At 51.4% G+C, this 16,156-nt stretch overlaps 1 protein-coding gene across 1 annotated transcript in view; it reads right to left on the reverse strand.

The window, feature by feature from the left end:
• The window catches only part of GARNL3 (GTPase activating Rap/RanGAP domain like 3), a 236,191-nt gene that overhangs the window by 161,674 nt on the left and 58,361 nt on the right, over positions 1 to 16,156 (reverse strand). Inside the window, 2 exon segments of the mRNA XM_072131865.1 lie at positions 236 to 262; positions 339 to 402. Coding sequence (XP_071987966.1) covers positions 236 to 262; positions 339 to 402 — 91 coding nt within the window.

The raw sequence follows: 16,156 nt of genomic DNA on the forward strand, positions 1-16,156 counted from the left end.
TGCCAGCAGCTCTGCCCCTCACATGCAGCAGACAAGGGCTATCCTGCCAGCAGCTCTGCCCCTCACATGCAGCAGACAAGGGCTATCCTGCCAGCAGCTCTGCCCCTCACATGCAGCAGACAAGGGCTATCCTGCCAGCAGCTCTGCCCCTCACATGCAGCAGACAAGGGCTATCCTGCCAGCAGTATACAGATAAGCGGCAGGGGGGGCACTGCCTTTGATGCCTCACACTTACCTCTTGCTCTTCTAATACCAGGAGATCCTTAGACAGGGAGATAAACAAGAGTCATTGCCATGAGGAGGGGCAGGGGGTGAAATAAACATGGCCGCCTGCTCACCTTCTGGATCTCTGGGTTGGGGATCTCCCTGGGGGTCTTCTCAAATCTGTCCAGGTTCATGGCACTGAAAGGGAAGACATGATGAGCACAGGAGCGCCCTCCACAGTCACATGGGGGCATCACACACATCGGGAGAAGAACACGAATATTCAAGGGGTTATGAGAAGAACAGCGCCACCTATGTACCCCCAGCACTCACCTTAGTATATACCCCCAGCACTCACCTTGGTATATACCCCCAGCACTCACCTTAGTATATACCCCCAGCACTCACCTTGGTATATACCCCCAGCACTCACCTTGATATATACCCCCAGCACTCACCTTGGTATATACCCCCAGCACTCACCTTAGTATATACCCCCAACACAGACCTTGGTATGTACCCCCAGCACTCACCTTAGTATGTACCCCCAGCACTCACCTTAGTATGTACCCCCAGCACTCACCTTAGTATGTACCCCCAGCACTCACCTTAGTATGTACCCCCAGCACTCACCTTAGTATATACCCCCAGCACTCACCTTAGTATATACCCCCAGCACTCACCTTAGTATATACCCCCAGCACTCACCTTAGTATGTACCCCCAGCACTCACCTTAGTATATACCCCCAGCACTCACCTTAGTATATACCCCCAGCACTCACCTTAGTATATACCCCCAGCACTCACCTTAGTATATACCCCCAGCACTCACCTTAGTATATACCCCCAGCACTCACCTTAGTATATACCCCCAGCACTCACCTTAGTATATACCCCCAGCACTCACCTTAGTATATACCCCCAGCACTCACCTTAGTATGTACCCCCAGCACTCACCTTAGTATGTACCCCCAGCACTCACCTTAGTATGTACCCCCAGCACTCACCTTAGTATATACCCCCAGCACTCACCTTAGTATGTACCCCCAGCACTCACCTTGGTATATACCCCCAGCACTCACCTTGGTATGTACCCCCAGCACTCACCTTAGTATATACCCCCAGCACTCACCTTAGTATATACCCCCAGCACTCACCTTGGTATGTACCCCCAGCACTCACCTTAGTATGTACCCCCAGCACTCACCTTAGTATATACCCCCAGCACTCACCTTAGTATATACCCCCAGCACTCACCTTAGTATATACCCCCAGCACTCACCTTGGTATGTACCCCCAGCACTCACCTTAGTATATACCCCCAGCACTCACCTTAGTATATACCCCCAGCACTCACCTTAGTATATACCCCCAGCACTCACCTTAGTATATACCCCCAGCACTCACCTTGGTATATACCCCCAGCACTCACCTTAGTATGTACCCCCAGCACTCACCTTAGTATATACCCCCAGCACTCACCTTGGTATATACCCCCAGCACTCACCTTAGTATATACCCCCAGCACTCACCTTGGTATATACCCCAAGCACTCACCTTGATATATACCCCCAGCACTCACCTTGGTATATACCCCCAGCACTCACCTTAGTATATACCCCCAACACAGACCTTGGTATGTACCCCCAGCACTCACCTTAGTATGTACCCCCAGCACTCACCTTAGTATGTACCCCCAGCACTCACCTTAGTATGTACCCCCAGCACTCACCTTAGTATGTACCCCCAGCACTCACCTTAGTTTATACCCCCAGCACTCACCTTAGTATATACCCCCAGCACTCACCTTAGTATATACCCCCAGCACTCACCTTAGTATGTACCCCCAGCACTCACCTTAGTATATACCCCCAGCACTCACCTTAGTATATACCCCCAGCACTCACCTTAGTATATACCCCCAGCACTCACCTTAGTATATACCCCCAGCACTCACCTTAGTATATACCCCCAGCACTCACCTTAGTATATACCCCCAGCACTCACCTTAGTATATACCCCCAGCACTCACCTTAGTATATACCCCCAGCACTCACCTTAGTATGTACCCCCAGCACTCACCTTAGTATGTACCCCCAGCACTCACCTTAGTATGTACCCCCAGCACTCACCTTAGTATATACCCCCAGCACTCACCTTAGTATGTACCCCCAGCACTCACCTTGGTATATACCCCCAGCACTCACCTTGGTATGTACCCCCAGCACTCACCTTAGTATGTACCCCCAGCACTCACCTTAGTATATACCCCCAGCACTCACCTTAGTATATACCCCCAGCACTCACCTTAGTATATACCCCCAGCACTCACCTTGGTATGTACCCCCAGCACTCACCTTAGTATATACCCCCAGCACTCACCTTAGTATGTACCCTCAGCACTCACCTTAGTATGTACCCCCAGCACTCACCTTAGTATGTACCCCCAGCACTCACCTTAGTATATACCCCCAGCACTCACCTTGGTATATACCCCCAGCACTCACCTTGGTATATACCCCCAGCACTCACCTTAGTATATACTCCCAGCACTCACCTTAGTATATACCCCCAGCACTCACCTTGGTATGTACCCCCAGCACTCACCTTAGTATATACCCCCAGCACTCACCTTAGTATATACCCCCAGCACTCACCTTAGTATGTACCCCCAGCACTCACCTTAGTATGTACCCCCAGCACTCACCTTAGTATATACCCCCAGCACTCACCTTGGTATATACCCCCAGCACTCACCTTGGTATATACCCCCAGCACTCACCTTAGTATATACTCCCAGCACTCACCTTAGTATATACCCCCAGCACTCACCTTAGTATATACCCCCAGCACTCACCTTAGTATCTACCCCAAGCACTCACCTTAGTATGTACCCCCAGTACAGGCCGCTCACCTTAGTATATACCCCCAGCACTCACCTTAGTATATACTCCCAGCACTCACCTTAGTATATACCCCCAGCACTCACCTTAGTATGTACCCCCAGCACTCACCTTAGTATGTACCCCCAGCACTCACCTTGGTATGTACCCCCAGCACTCACCTTGGTATGTACCCCCAGCACTCACCTTGGTATGTACCCCCAGCACTCACCTTAGTATGTACCCCCAGCACTCACCTTAGTATATACCCCCAGCACTCACCTTAGTATATACCCCCAGCACTCACCTTAGTATATACCCCCAGCACTCACCTTAGTATGTACCCCCAGCACTCACCTTAGTATATACCCCCAGCACTCACCTTAGTATGTACCTCCAGCACTCACCTTAGTATATACCCCCAGCACTCACCTTAGTATATACCCCCAGCACTCACCTTAGTATATACCCCCAGCACTCACCTTAGTATGTACCCCCAGCACTCACCTTGGTATGTACCCCCAGCACTCACCTTGGTATATACCCCCAGCACTCACCTTAGTATATACTCCCAGCACTCACCTTAGTATATACCCCCAGCACTCACCTTAGTATATACTCCCAGCACTCACCTTAGTATGTACCCCCAGCACTCACCTTAGTATATACCCCCAGCACTCACCTTAGTATGTACCCCCAGCACTCACCTTAGTATGTACCCCCAGCACTCACCTTAGTATATACCCCCAGCACTCACCTTAGTATGTACCCCCAGCACTCACCTTAGTATGTACCCCCAGCACTCACCTTAGTATATACCCCCAGCACTCACCTTGGTATATACCCCCAGCACTCACCTTGGTATATACCCCCAGCACTCACCTTAGTATATACTCCCAGCACTCACCTTAGTATATACCCCCAGCACTCACCTTAGTATATACCCCCAGCACTCACCTTAGTATATACCCCCAGCACTCACCTTAGTATATACCCCCAGCACTCACCTTGGTATATACCCCCAGCAATCACCTTAGTATATACCCCCAGCACTCACCTTGGTATGTACCCCCAGCACTCACCTTAGTATATACTCCCAGCACTCACCTTAGTATATACCCCCAGCACTCACCTTGGTATGTAACCCCAGCACTCACCTTAGTATGTACCCCCAGCACTCACCTTAGTATATACCCCCAGCACTCACCTTAGTATGTACCCCCAGCACTCACCTTAGTATGTACCCCCAGCACTCACCTTAGTATATACCCCCAGCACTCACCTTAGTATATACCCCCAGCACTCACCTTAGTATATACCCCCAGCACTCACCTTAGTACGTACCCCCAGCACTCACCTTAGTATATACCCCCAGCACTCACCTTAGTATGTACCCCCAGCACTCACCTTAGTATGTACCCCCAGCACTCACCTTAGTATGTACCCCCAGCACTCACCTTAGTATATACCCCCAGCACTCACCTTAGTATGTACCCCCAGCACTCACCTTAGTATATACCCCCAGTACAGGCCGCTCACCTTAGTATATACCCCCAGCACTCACCTTAGTATATACCCCCAGCACTCACCTTAGTATATACCCCCAGCACTCACCTTAGTACGTACCCCCAGCACTCACCTTAGTATATACCCCCAGCACTCACCTTAGTATGTACCCCCAGCACTCACCTTAGTATGTACCCCCAGCACTCACCTTAGTATGTACCCCCAGCGCTCACCTTAGTATATACCCCCAGAACTCACCTTAGTATATACCCCCAGCACTCACCTTAGTATGTACCCCCAGTACAGGCCGCTCACCTTAGTATATACCCCCAGCACTCACCTTAGTATGTACCCCCAGCACTCACCTTAGTATGTACCCTCAGCACTCACCTTAGTATGTACCCCCAGCACTCACCTTAGTATGTACCCCCAGCACTCACCTTAGTATATACCCCCAGCACTCACCTTGGTATATACCCCCAGCACTCACCTTAGTATATACCCCCAGCACTCACCTTGGTATGTACCCCCAGCACTCACCTTAGTATATACTCCCAGCACTCACCTTAGTATATACCCCCAGCACTCACCTTGGTATGTAACCCCAGCACTCACCTTAGTATGTACCCCCAGCACTCACCTTAGTATATACCCCCAGCACTCACCTTAGTATGTACCCCCAGCACTCACCTTAGTATGTACCCCCAGCACTCACCTTAGTATATACCCCCAGCACTCACCTTAGTATATACCCCCAGCACTCACCTTAGTATATACCCCCAGCACTCACCTTAGTACGTACCCCCAGCACTCACCTTAGTATATACCCCCAGCACTCACCTTAGTATGTACCCCCAGCACTCACCTTAGTATGTACCCCCAGCACTCACCTTAGTATGTACCCCCAGCACTCACCTTAGTATATACCCCCAGCACTCACCTTAGTATGTACCCCCAGCACTCACCTTAGTATATACCCCCAGTACAGGCCGCTCACCTTAGTATATACCCCCAGCACTCACCTTAGTATATACTCCCAGCACTCACCTTAGTATATACCCCCAGCATTCACCTTAGTATATACCCCCAGCACTCACCTTGGTATGTACCCCCAGCACTCACCTTAGTATATACCCCCAGCACTGACCTTAGTATATAACCCCAGCACTCACCTTAGTATATACCCCCAGCACTCACCTTGGTATGTACCCCCAGCACTCACCTTGGTATGTACCCCCAGCACTCACCTTGGTATGTACCCCCAGCACTCACCTTGGTATGTACCCCCAGCACTCACCTTGGTATGTACCCCCAGCACTCACCTTGGTATGTACCCCCAGCACTCACCTTGGTATGTACCCCCAGCACTCACCTTGGTATGTACCCCCAGCACTCACCTTAGTATGTACCCCCAGCACTCACCTTGGTATGTACCCTCAGCACTCACCTTGGTATGTACCCCCAGCACTCACCTTGGTATGTACCCCCAGCACTCACCTTGGTATGTACCCCCAGCACTCACCTTGGTATGTACCCCCAGCACTCACCTTGGTATGTACCCCCAGCACTCACCTTGGTATGTACCCCCAGCACTCACCTTGGTATGTACCCCCAGCACTCACCTTAGTATGTACCCCCAGCACTCACCTTAGTATGTACCCCCAGCACTCACCTTAGTATGTACCCCCAGCACTCACCTTAGTATATACCCCCAGCACTCACCTTAGTATGTACCCCCAGCACTCACCTTAGTATGTACCCCCAGCACTCACCTTAGTATGTACCCCCAGCACTCACCTTGGTATGTACCCCCAGCACTCACCTTGGTATGTACCCCCAGCACTCACCTTGGTATCTACCCCCAGCACTCACCTTGGTATGTACCCCCAGCACTCACCTTAGTATGTACCCCCAGCACTCACCTTAGTATATACCCCCAGAACTCACCTTAGTATATACCCCAAGCACTCACCTTAGTATGTACCCCCAGTACAGGCCGCTCACCTTAGTATATACCCCCAGCACTCACCTTAGTATATACTCCCAGCACTCACCTTAGTATATACCCCCAGCACTCACCTTAGTATGTACCCCCAGCACTCACCTTAGTATGTACCCCCAGCACTCACCTTGGTATGTACCCCCAGCACTCACCTTGGTATGTACCCCCAGCACTCACCTTGGTATGTACCCCCAGCACTCACCTTAGTATGTACCCCCAGCACTCACCTTAGTATATACCCCCAGCACTCACCTTAGTATATACCCCCAGCACTCACCTTAGTATATACCCCCAGCACTCACCTTAGTATATACCCCCAGCACTCACCTTGGTATGTACCCCCAGCACTCACCTTGGTATGTACCCCCAGCACTCACCTTGGTATGTACCCCCAGCACTCACCTTGGTATGTACCCCCAGCACTCACCTTGGTATCTACCCCCAGCACTCACCTTGGTATGTACCCCCAGCACTCACCTTAGTATATACCCCCAGCACTCACCTTAGTATATACCCCCAGAACTCACCTTAGTATATACCCCCAGCACTCACCTTAGTATGTACCCCCAGTACAGGCCGCTCACCTTAGTATATACCCCCAGCACTCACCTTAGTATGTACCCCCAGCACTCACCTTAGTATATACCCCCAGCACTCACCTTAGTATGTACCCCCAGCACTCACCTTAGTATATACCCCCAGCACTCACCTTAGTATATACCCCCAGCACTCACCTTAGTATATACCCCCAGCACTCACCTTAGTATGTACCCCCAGCACTCACCTTAGTATGTACCCCCAGCACTCACCTTGGTATGTACCCCCAGCACTCACCTTGGTATATACCCCCAGCACTCACCTTAGTATATACTCCCAGCACTCACCTTAGTATATACCCCCAGCACTCACCTTAGTATATACTCCCAGCACTCACCTTAGTATATACCCCCAGCACTCACCTTGGTATGTACCCCCAGCACTCACCTTGGTATGTACCCCCAGCACTCACCTTGGTATGTACCCCCAGCACTCACCTTAGTATATACCCCCAGCGCTCACCTTAGTATATACCCCCAGCACTCACCTTGGTATGTACCCCCAGCACTCACCTTGGTATGTACCCCCAGCACTCACCTTGGTATGTACCCCCAGCACTCACCTTGGTATGTACCCCCAGCACTCACCTTGGTATGTACCCCCAGCACTCACCTTAGTATGTACCCCCAGCACTCACCTTAGTATATACCCCCAGAACTCACCTTAGTATATACCCCCAGCACTCACCTTAGTATGTACCCCCAGTACAGGCCACTCACCTTAGTATATACCCCCAGCACTCACCTTAGTATATACTCCCAGCACTCACCTTAGTATATACCCCCAGCACTCACCTTAGTATGTACCCCCAGCACTCACCTTAGTATGTACCCCCAGCACTCACCTTGGTATGTACCCCCAGCACTCACCTTGGTATATACCCCCAGCACTCACCTTAGTATATACTCCCAGCACTCACCTTAGTATATACCCCCAGCACTCACCTTAGTATATACTCCCAGCACTCACCTTAGTATATACCCCCAGCACTCACCTTGGTATGTACCCCCAGCACTCACCTTGGTATGTACCCCCAGCACTCACCTTGGTATGTACCCCCAGCACTCACCTTAGTATATACTCCCAGCACTCACCTTAGTATATACCCCCAGCACTCACCTTGGTATGTACCCCCAGCACTCACCTTGGTATGTACCCTCAGCACTCACCTTGGTATGTACCCCCAGCACTCACCTTAGTATATACCCCCAGCACTCACCTTGGTATGTACCCCCAGCACTCACCTTGGTATGTACCCCCAGCACTCACCTTGGTATGTACCCCCAGCACTCACCTTAGTATGTACCCCCAGCACTCACCTTAGTATGTACCCCCAGCACTCACCTTAGTATGTACCCCCAGCACTCACCATAGTATATACCCCCAGCACTCACCTTAGTATATACCCCCAGCACTCACCTTAGTATGTACCCCCAGCACTCACCTTAGTATATACCCCCAGCACTCACCTTAGTATATACCCCCAGTACTCACCTTAGTATATACCCCCAGCACTCACCTTAGTATGTACCCCCAGCACTCACCTTGGTATGTACCCCCAGCACTCACCTTGGTATGTACTCCCAGCACTCACCTTAGTATATACTCCCAGCACTCACCTTAGTATGTACCCCCAGCACTCACCTTGGTATGTACCCCCAGCACTCACCTTAGTATATACTCCCAGCACTCACCTTAGTATATACCCCCAGCACTCACCTTGGTATGTACCCCCAGCACTCACCTTAGTATATACTCCCAGCACTCACCTTAGTATATACCCCCAGCACTCACCTTGGTATGTACCCCCAGCACTCACCTTGGTATATACCCCCAGCACTCACCTTGGTATGTACCCCCAGCACTCACCTTGGTATGTACCCCCAGCACTCACCTTAGTATGTACCCCCAGCACTCACCTTAGTATGTACCCCCAGCACTCACCTTAGTATGTACCCCCAGCACTCACCTTAGTATATACCCCCAGCACTCACCTTAGTATGTACCCCCAGCACTCACCTTAGTATGTACCCCCAGCACTCACCTTAGTATGTACCCCCAGCACTCACCTTGGTATGTACCCCCAGCACTCACCTTGGTATGTACCCCCAGCACTCACCTTGGTATGTACCCCCAGCACTCACCTTGGTATGTACCCCCAGCACTCACCTTAGTATGTACCCCCAGCACTCACCTTGGTATCTACCCCCAGCACTCACCTTGGTATGTACCCCCAGCACTCACCTTAGTATGTACCCCCAGCACTCACCTTAGTATGTACCCCCAGCACTCACCTTGGTATGTACCCCCAGCACTCACCTTGGTATGTACCCCCAGCACTCACCTTGGTATGTACCCCCAGCACTCACCTTAGTATGTACCCCCAGCACTCACCTTGGTATCTACCCCCAGCACTCACCTTGGTATGTACCCCCAGCACTCACCTTAGTATATACCCCCAGCACTCACCTTAGTATATACCCCCAGCACTCACCTTAGTATATACCCCCAGCGCTCACCTTAGTATATACCCCCAGCACTCACCTTGGTATGTACCCCCAGCACTCACCTTGGTATGTACCCCCAGCACTCACCTTGGTATGTACCCCCAGCACTCACCTTGGTATGTACCCCCAGCACTCACCTTGGTATGTACCCCCAGCACTCACCTTGGTATGTACCCCCAGCACTCACCTTGGTATGTACCCCCAGCACTCACCTTAGTATGTACCCCCAGCACTCACCTTAGTATATACCCCCAGAACTCACCTTAGTATATACCCCCAGCACTCACCTTAGTATGTACCCCCAGTACAGGCCACTCACCTTAGTATATACCCCCAGCACTCACCTTAGTATATACTCCCAGCACTCACCTTAGTATATACCCCCAGCACTCACCTTAGTATGTACCCCCAGCACTCACCTTAGTATGTACCCCCAGCACTCACCTTGGTATGTACCCCCAGCACTCACCTTGGTATGTACCCCCAGCACTCACCTTGGTATGTACCCCCAGCACTCACCTTAGTATGTACCCCCAGCACTCACCTTAGTATATACCCCCAGCACTCACCTTAGTATATACCCCCAGCACTCACCTTAGTATATACCCCCAGCACTCACCTTGGTATGTACCCCCAGCACTCACCTTGGTATGTACCCCCAGCACTCACCTTGGTATGTACCCCCAGCACTCACCTTGGTATGTACCCCCAGCACTCACCTTGGTATGTACCCCCAGCACTCACCTTGGTATGTACCCCCAGCACTCACCTTGGTATGTACCCCCAGCACTCACCTTAGTATGTACCCCCAGCACTCACCTTAGTATATACCCCCAGAACTCACCTTAGTATATACCCCCAGCACTCACCTTAGTATGTACCCCCAGCACTCACCTTAGTATATACCCCCAGCACTCACCTTAGTATGTACCCCCAGCACTCACCTTAGTATATACCCCCAGCACTCACCTTAGTATATACCCCCAGCACTCACCTTAGTATGTACCCCCAGCACTCACCTTAGTATGTACCCCCAGCACTCACCTTAGTATGTACCCCCAGCACTCACCTTAGTATATACCCCCAGCACTCACCTTAGTATGTACCCCCAGCACTCACCTTAGTATGTACCCCCAGCACTCACCTTAGTATGTACCCCCAGCACTCACCTTGGTATGTACCCCCAGCACTCACCTTGGTATGTACCCCCAGCACTCACCTTGGTATCTACCCCCAGCACTCACCTTGGTATGTACCCCCAGCACTCACCTTAGTATGTACCCCCAGCACTCACCTTAGTATATACCCCCAGAACTCACCTTAGTATATACCCCAAGCACTCACCTTAGTATGTACCCCCAGTACAGGCCGCTCACCTTAGTATATACCCCCAGCACTCACCTTAGTATATACTCCCAGCACTCACCTTAGTATATACCCCCAGCACTCACCTTAGTATGTACCCCCAGCACTCACCTTAGTATGTACCCCCAGCACTCACCTTGGTATGTACCCCCAGCACTCACCTTGGTATGTACCCCCAGCACTCACCTTGGTATGTACCCCCAGCACTCACCTTAGTATGTACCCCCAGCACTCACCTTAGTATATACCCCCAGCACTCACCTTAGTATATACCCCCAGCACTCACCTTAGTATATACCCCCAGCACTCACCTTAGTATATACCCCCAGCACTCACCTTGGTATGTACCCCCAGCACTCACCTTGGTATGTACCCCCAGCACTCACCTTGGTATGTACCCCCAGCACTCACCTTGGTATGTACCCCCAGCACTCACCTTGGTATCTACCCCCAGCACTCACCTTGGTATGTACCCCCAGCACTCACCTTAGTATATACCCCCAGCACTCACCTTAGTATATACCCCCAGAACTCACCTTAGTATATACCCCCAGCACTCACCTTAGTATGTACCCCCAGTACAGGCCGCTCACCTTAGTATATACCCCCAGCACTCACCTTAGTATGTACCCCCAGCACTCACCTTAGTATATACCCCCAGCACTCACCTTAGTATGTACCCCCAGCACTCACCTTAGTATATACCCCCAGCACTCACCTTAGTATATACCCCCAGCACTCACCTTAGTATATACCCCCAGCACTCACCTTAGTATGTACCCCCAGCACTCACCTTAGTATGTACCCCCAGCACTCACCTTGGTATGTACCCCCAGCACTCACCTTGGTATATACCCCCAGCACTCACCTTAGTATATACTCCCAGCACTCACCTTAGTATATACCCCCAGCACTCACCTTAGTATATACTCCCAGCACTCACCTTAGTATATACCCCCAGCACTCACCTTGGTATGTACCCCCAGCACTCACCTTGGTATGTACCCCCAGCACTCACCTTGGTATGTACCCCCAGCACTCACCTTAGTATATACCCCCAGCGCTCACCTTAGTATATACCCCCAGCACTCACCTTGGTATGTACCCCCAGCACTCACCTTGGTATGTACCCCCAGCACTCACCTTGGTATGTACCCCCAGCACTCACCTTGGTATGTACCCCCAGCACTCACCTTGGTATGTACCCCCAGCACTCACCTTAGTATGTACCCCCAGCACTCACCTTAGTATATACCCCCAGAACTCACCTTAGTATATACCCCCAGCACTCACCTTAGTATGTACCCCCAGTACAGGCCACTCACCTTAGTATATACCCCCAGCACTCACCTTAGTATATACTCCCAGCACTCACCTTAGTATATACCCCCAGCACTCACCTTAGTATGTACCCCCAGCACTCACCTTAGTATGTACCCCCAGCACTCACCTTGGTATGTACCCCCAGCACTCACCTTGGTATATACCCCCAGCACTCACCTTAGTATATACTCCCAGCACTCACCTTAGTATATACCCCCAGCACTCACCTTAGTATATACTCCCAGCACTCACCTTAGTATATACCCCCAGCACTCACCTTGGTATGTACCCCCAGCACTCACCTTGGTATGTACCCCCAGCACTCACCTTGGTATGTACCCCCAGCACTCACCTTAGTATATACTCCCAGCACTCACCTTAGTATATACCCCCAGCACTCACCTTGGTATGTACCCCCAGCACTCACCTTGGTATGTACCCTCAGCACTCACCTTGGTATGTACCCCCAGCACTCACCTTAGTATATACCCCCAGCACTCACCTTGGTATGTACCCCCAGCACTCACCTTGGTATGTACCCCCAGCACTCACCTTAGTATGTACCCCCAGCACTCACCTTAGTATGTACCCCCAGCACTCACCTTAGTATGTACCCCCAGCACTCACCATAGTATATACCCCCAGCACTCACCTTAGTATATACCCCCAGCACTCACCTTAGTATGTACCCCCAGCACTCACCTTAGTATATACCCCCAGCACTCACCTTAGTATATACCCCCAGTACTCACCTTAGTATATACCCCCAGCACTCACCTTAGTATGTACCCCCAGCACTCACCTTGGTATGTACCCCCAGCACTCACCTTGGTATGTACTCCCAGCACTCACCTTAGTATATACTCCCAGCACTCACCTTAGTATGTACCCCCAGCACTCACCTTGGTATGTACCCCCAGCACTCACCTTAGTATATACTCCCAGCACTCACCTTAGTATATACCCCCAGCACTCACCTTGGTATGTACCCCCAGCACTCACCTTAGTATATACTCCCAGCACTCACCTTAGTATATACCCCCAGCACTCACCTTGGTATGTACCCCCAGCACTCACCTTGGTATATACCCCCAGCACTCACCTTGGTATGTACCCCCAGCACTCACCTTGGTATGTACCCCCAGCACTCACCTTAGTATGTACCCCCAGCACTCACCTTAGTATGTACCCCCAGCACTCACCTTAGTATGTACCCCCAGCACTCACCTTAGTATATACCCCCAGCACTCACCTTAGTATGTACCCCCAGCACTCACCTTAGTATGTACCCCCAGCACTCACCTTAGTATGTACCCCCAGCACTCACCTTGGTATGTACCCCCAGCACTCACCTTGGTATGTACCCCCAGCACTCACCTTGGTATGTACCCCCAGCACTCACCTTGGTATGTACCCCCAGCACTCACCTTAGTATGTACCCCCAGCACTCACCTTGGTATCTACCCCCAGCACTCACCTTGGTATGTACCCCCAGCACTCACCTTAGTATGTACCCCCAGCACTCACCTTAGTATGTACCCCCAGCACTCACCTTGGTATGTACCCCCAGCACTCACCTTGGTATGTACCCCCAGCACTCACCTTGGTATGTACCCCCAGCACTCACCTTAGTATGTACCCCCAGCACTCACCTTGGTATCTACCCCCAGCACTCACCTTGGTATGTACCCCCAGCACTCACCTTAGTATATACCCCCAGCACTCACCTTAGTATATACCCCCAGCACTCACCTTAGTATATACCCCCAGCGCTCACCTTAGTATATACCCCCAGCACTCACCTTGGTATGTACCCCCAGCACTCACCTTGGTATGTACCCCCAGCACTCACCTTGGTATGTACCCCCAGCACTCACCTTGGTATGTACCCCCAGCACTCACCTTGGTATGTACCCCCAGCACTCACCTTGGTATGTACCCCCAGCACTCACCTTGGTATGTACCCCCAGCACTCACCTTAGTATGTACCCCCAGCACTCACCTTAGTATATACCCCCAGAACTCACCTTAGTATATACCCCCAGCACTCACCTTAGTATGTACCCCCAGTACAGGCCACTCACCTTAGTATATACCCCCAGCACTCACCTTAGTATATACTCCCAGCACTCACCTTAGTATATACCCCCAGCACTCACCTTAGTATGTACCCCCAGCACTCACCTTAGTATGTACCCCCAGCACTCACCTTGGTATGTACCCCCAGCACTCACCTTGGTATGTACCCCCAGCACTCACCTTGGTATGTACCCCCAGCACTCACCTTGGTATGTACCCCCAGCACTCACCTTAGTATGTACCCCCAGCACTCACCTTAGTATATACCCCCAGCACTCACCTTAGTATATACCCCCAGCACTCACCTTAGTATATACCCCCAGCACTCACCTTGGTATGTACCCCCAGCACTCACCTTGGTATGTACCCCCAGCACTCACCTTGGTATGTACCCCCAGCACTCACCTTGGTATGTACCCCCAGCACTCACCTTGGTATGTACCCCCAGCACTCACCTTGGTATGTACCCCCAGCACTCACCTTGGTATGTACCCCCAGCACTCACCTTAGTATGTACCCCCAGCACTCACCTTAGTATATACCCCCAGAACTCACCTTAGTATATACCCCCAGCACTCACCTTAGTATGTACCCCCAGCACTCACCTTAGTATATACCCCCAGCACTCACCTTAGTATGTACCCCCAGCACTCACCTTAGTATATACCCCCAGCACTCACCTTAGTATATACCCCCAGCACTCACCTTAGTATGTACCCCCAGCACTCACCTTGGTATGTACCCCCAGCACTCACCTTGGTATATACCCCCAGCACTCACCTTAGTATATACTCCCAGCACTCACCTTAGTATATACCCCCAGCACTCACCTTAGTATATACTCCCAGCACTCACCTTAGTATATACCCCCAGCACTCACCTTGGTATGTACCCCCAGCACTCACCTTGGTATGTACCCCCAGCACTCACCTTAGTATATACTCCCAGCACTCACCTTAGTATATACCCCCAGCACTCACCTTGGTATGTACCCCCAGCACTCACCTTGGTATATACTCCCAGCACTCACCTTAGTATATACCCCCAGCACTCACCTTAGTATATACCCCCAGCACTCACCTTAGTATGTACCCTCAGCACTCACCTTGGTATGTACCCCCAGCACTCACCTTGGTATGTACCCCCAGCACTCACCTTAGTATGTACCCCCAGCACTCACCTTAGTATATACCCCCAGCACTCACCTTAGTATATACCCCCAGCACTCACCTTAGTATGTACCCCCAGCACTCACCTTAGTATATACCCCCAGCACTCACCTTAGTATGTATCCCCAGCACTCACCTTAGTATATACCCCCAGCACTCACCTTAGTATATACCCCCAGCACTCACCTTGGTATGTACCCCCAGCACTCACCTTGGTATGTACCCTCAGCACTCACCTTGGTATGTACCCCCAGCACTCACCTTAGTATATACCCCCAGCACTCACCTTAGTATATACCCCCAGCACTCACCTTGGTATGTACCCCCAGCACTCACCTTGGTATGTACCCTCAGCACTCACCTTGGTATGTACCCCCAGCACTCACCTTAGTATATACCCCCAGCACTCACCTTGGTATGTACCCCCAGCACTCACCTTGGTATGTACCCCCAGCACTCACCTTGGTATGTACCCCCAGCACTCACCTTGGTATGTACCCCCAGCACTCACCTTAGTATGT

The sequence above is a fragment of the Engystomops pustulosus genome, unplaced genomic scaffold (assembly GCF_040894005.1).
Source record: "Engystomops pustulosus unplaced genomic scaffold, aEngPut4.maternal MAT_SCAFFOLD_158, whole genome shotgun sequence".
In the NCBI taxonomy this organism is placed as follows: Eukaryota; Metazoa; Chordata; class Amphibia; order Anura; family Leptodactylidae; genus Engystomops; species Engystomops pustulosus.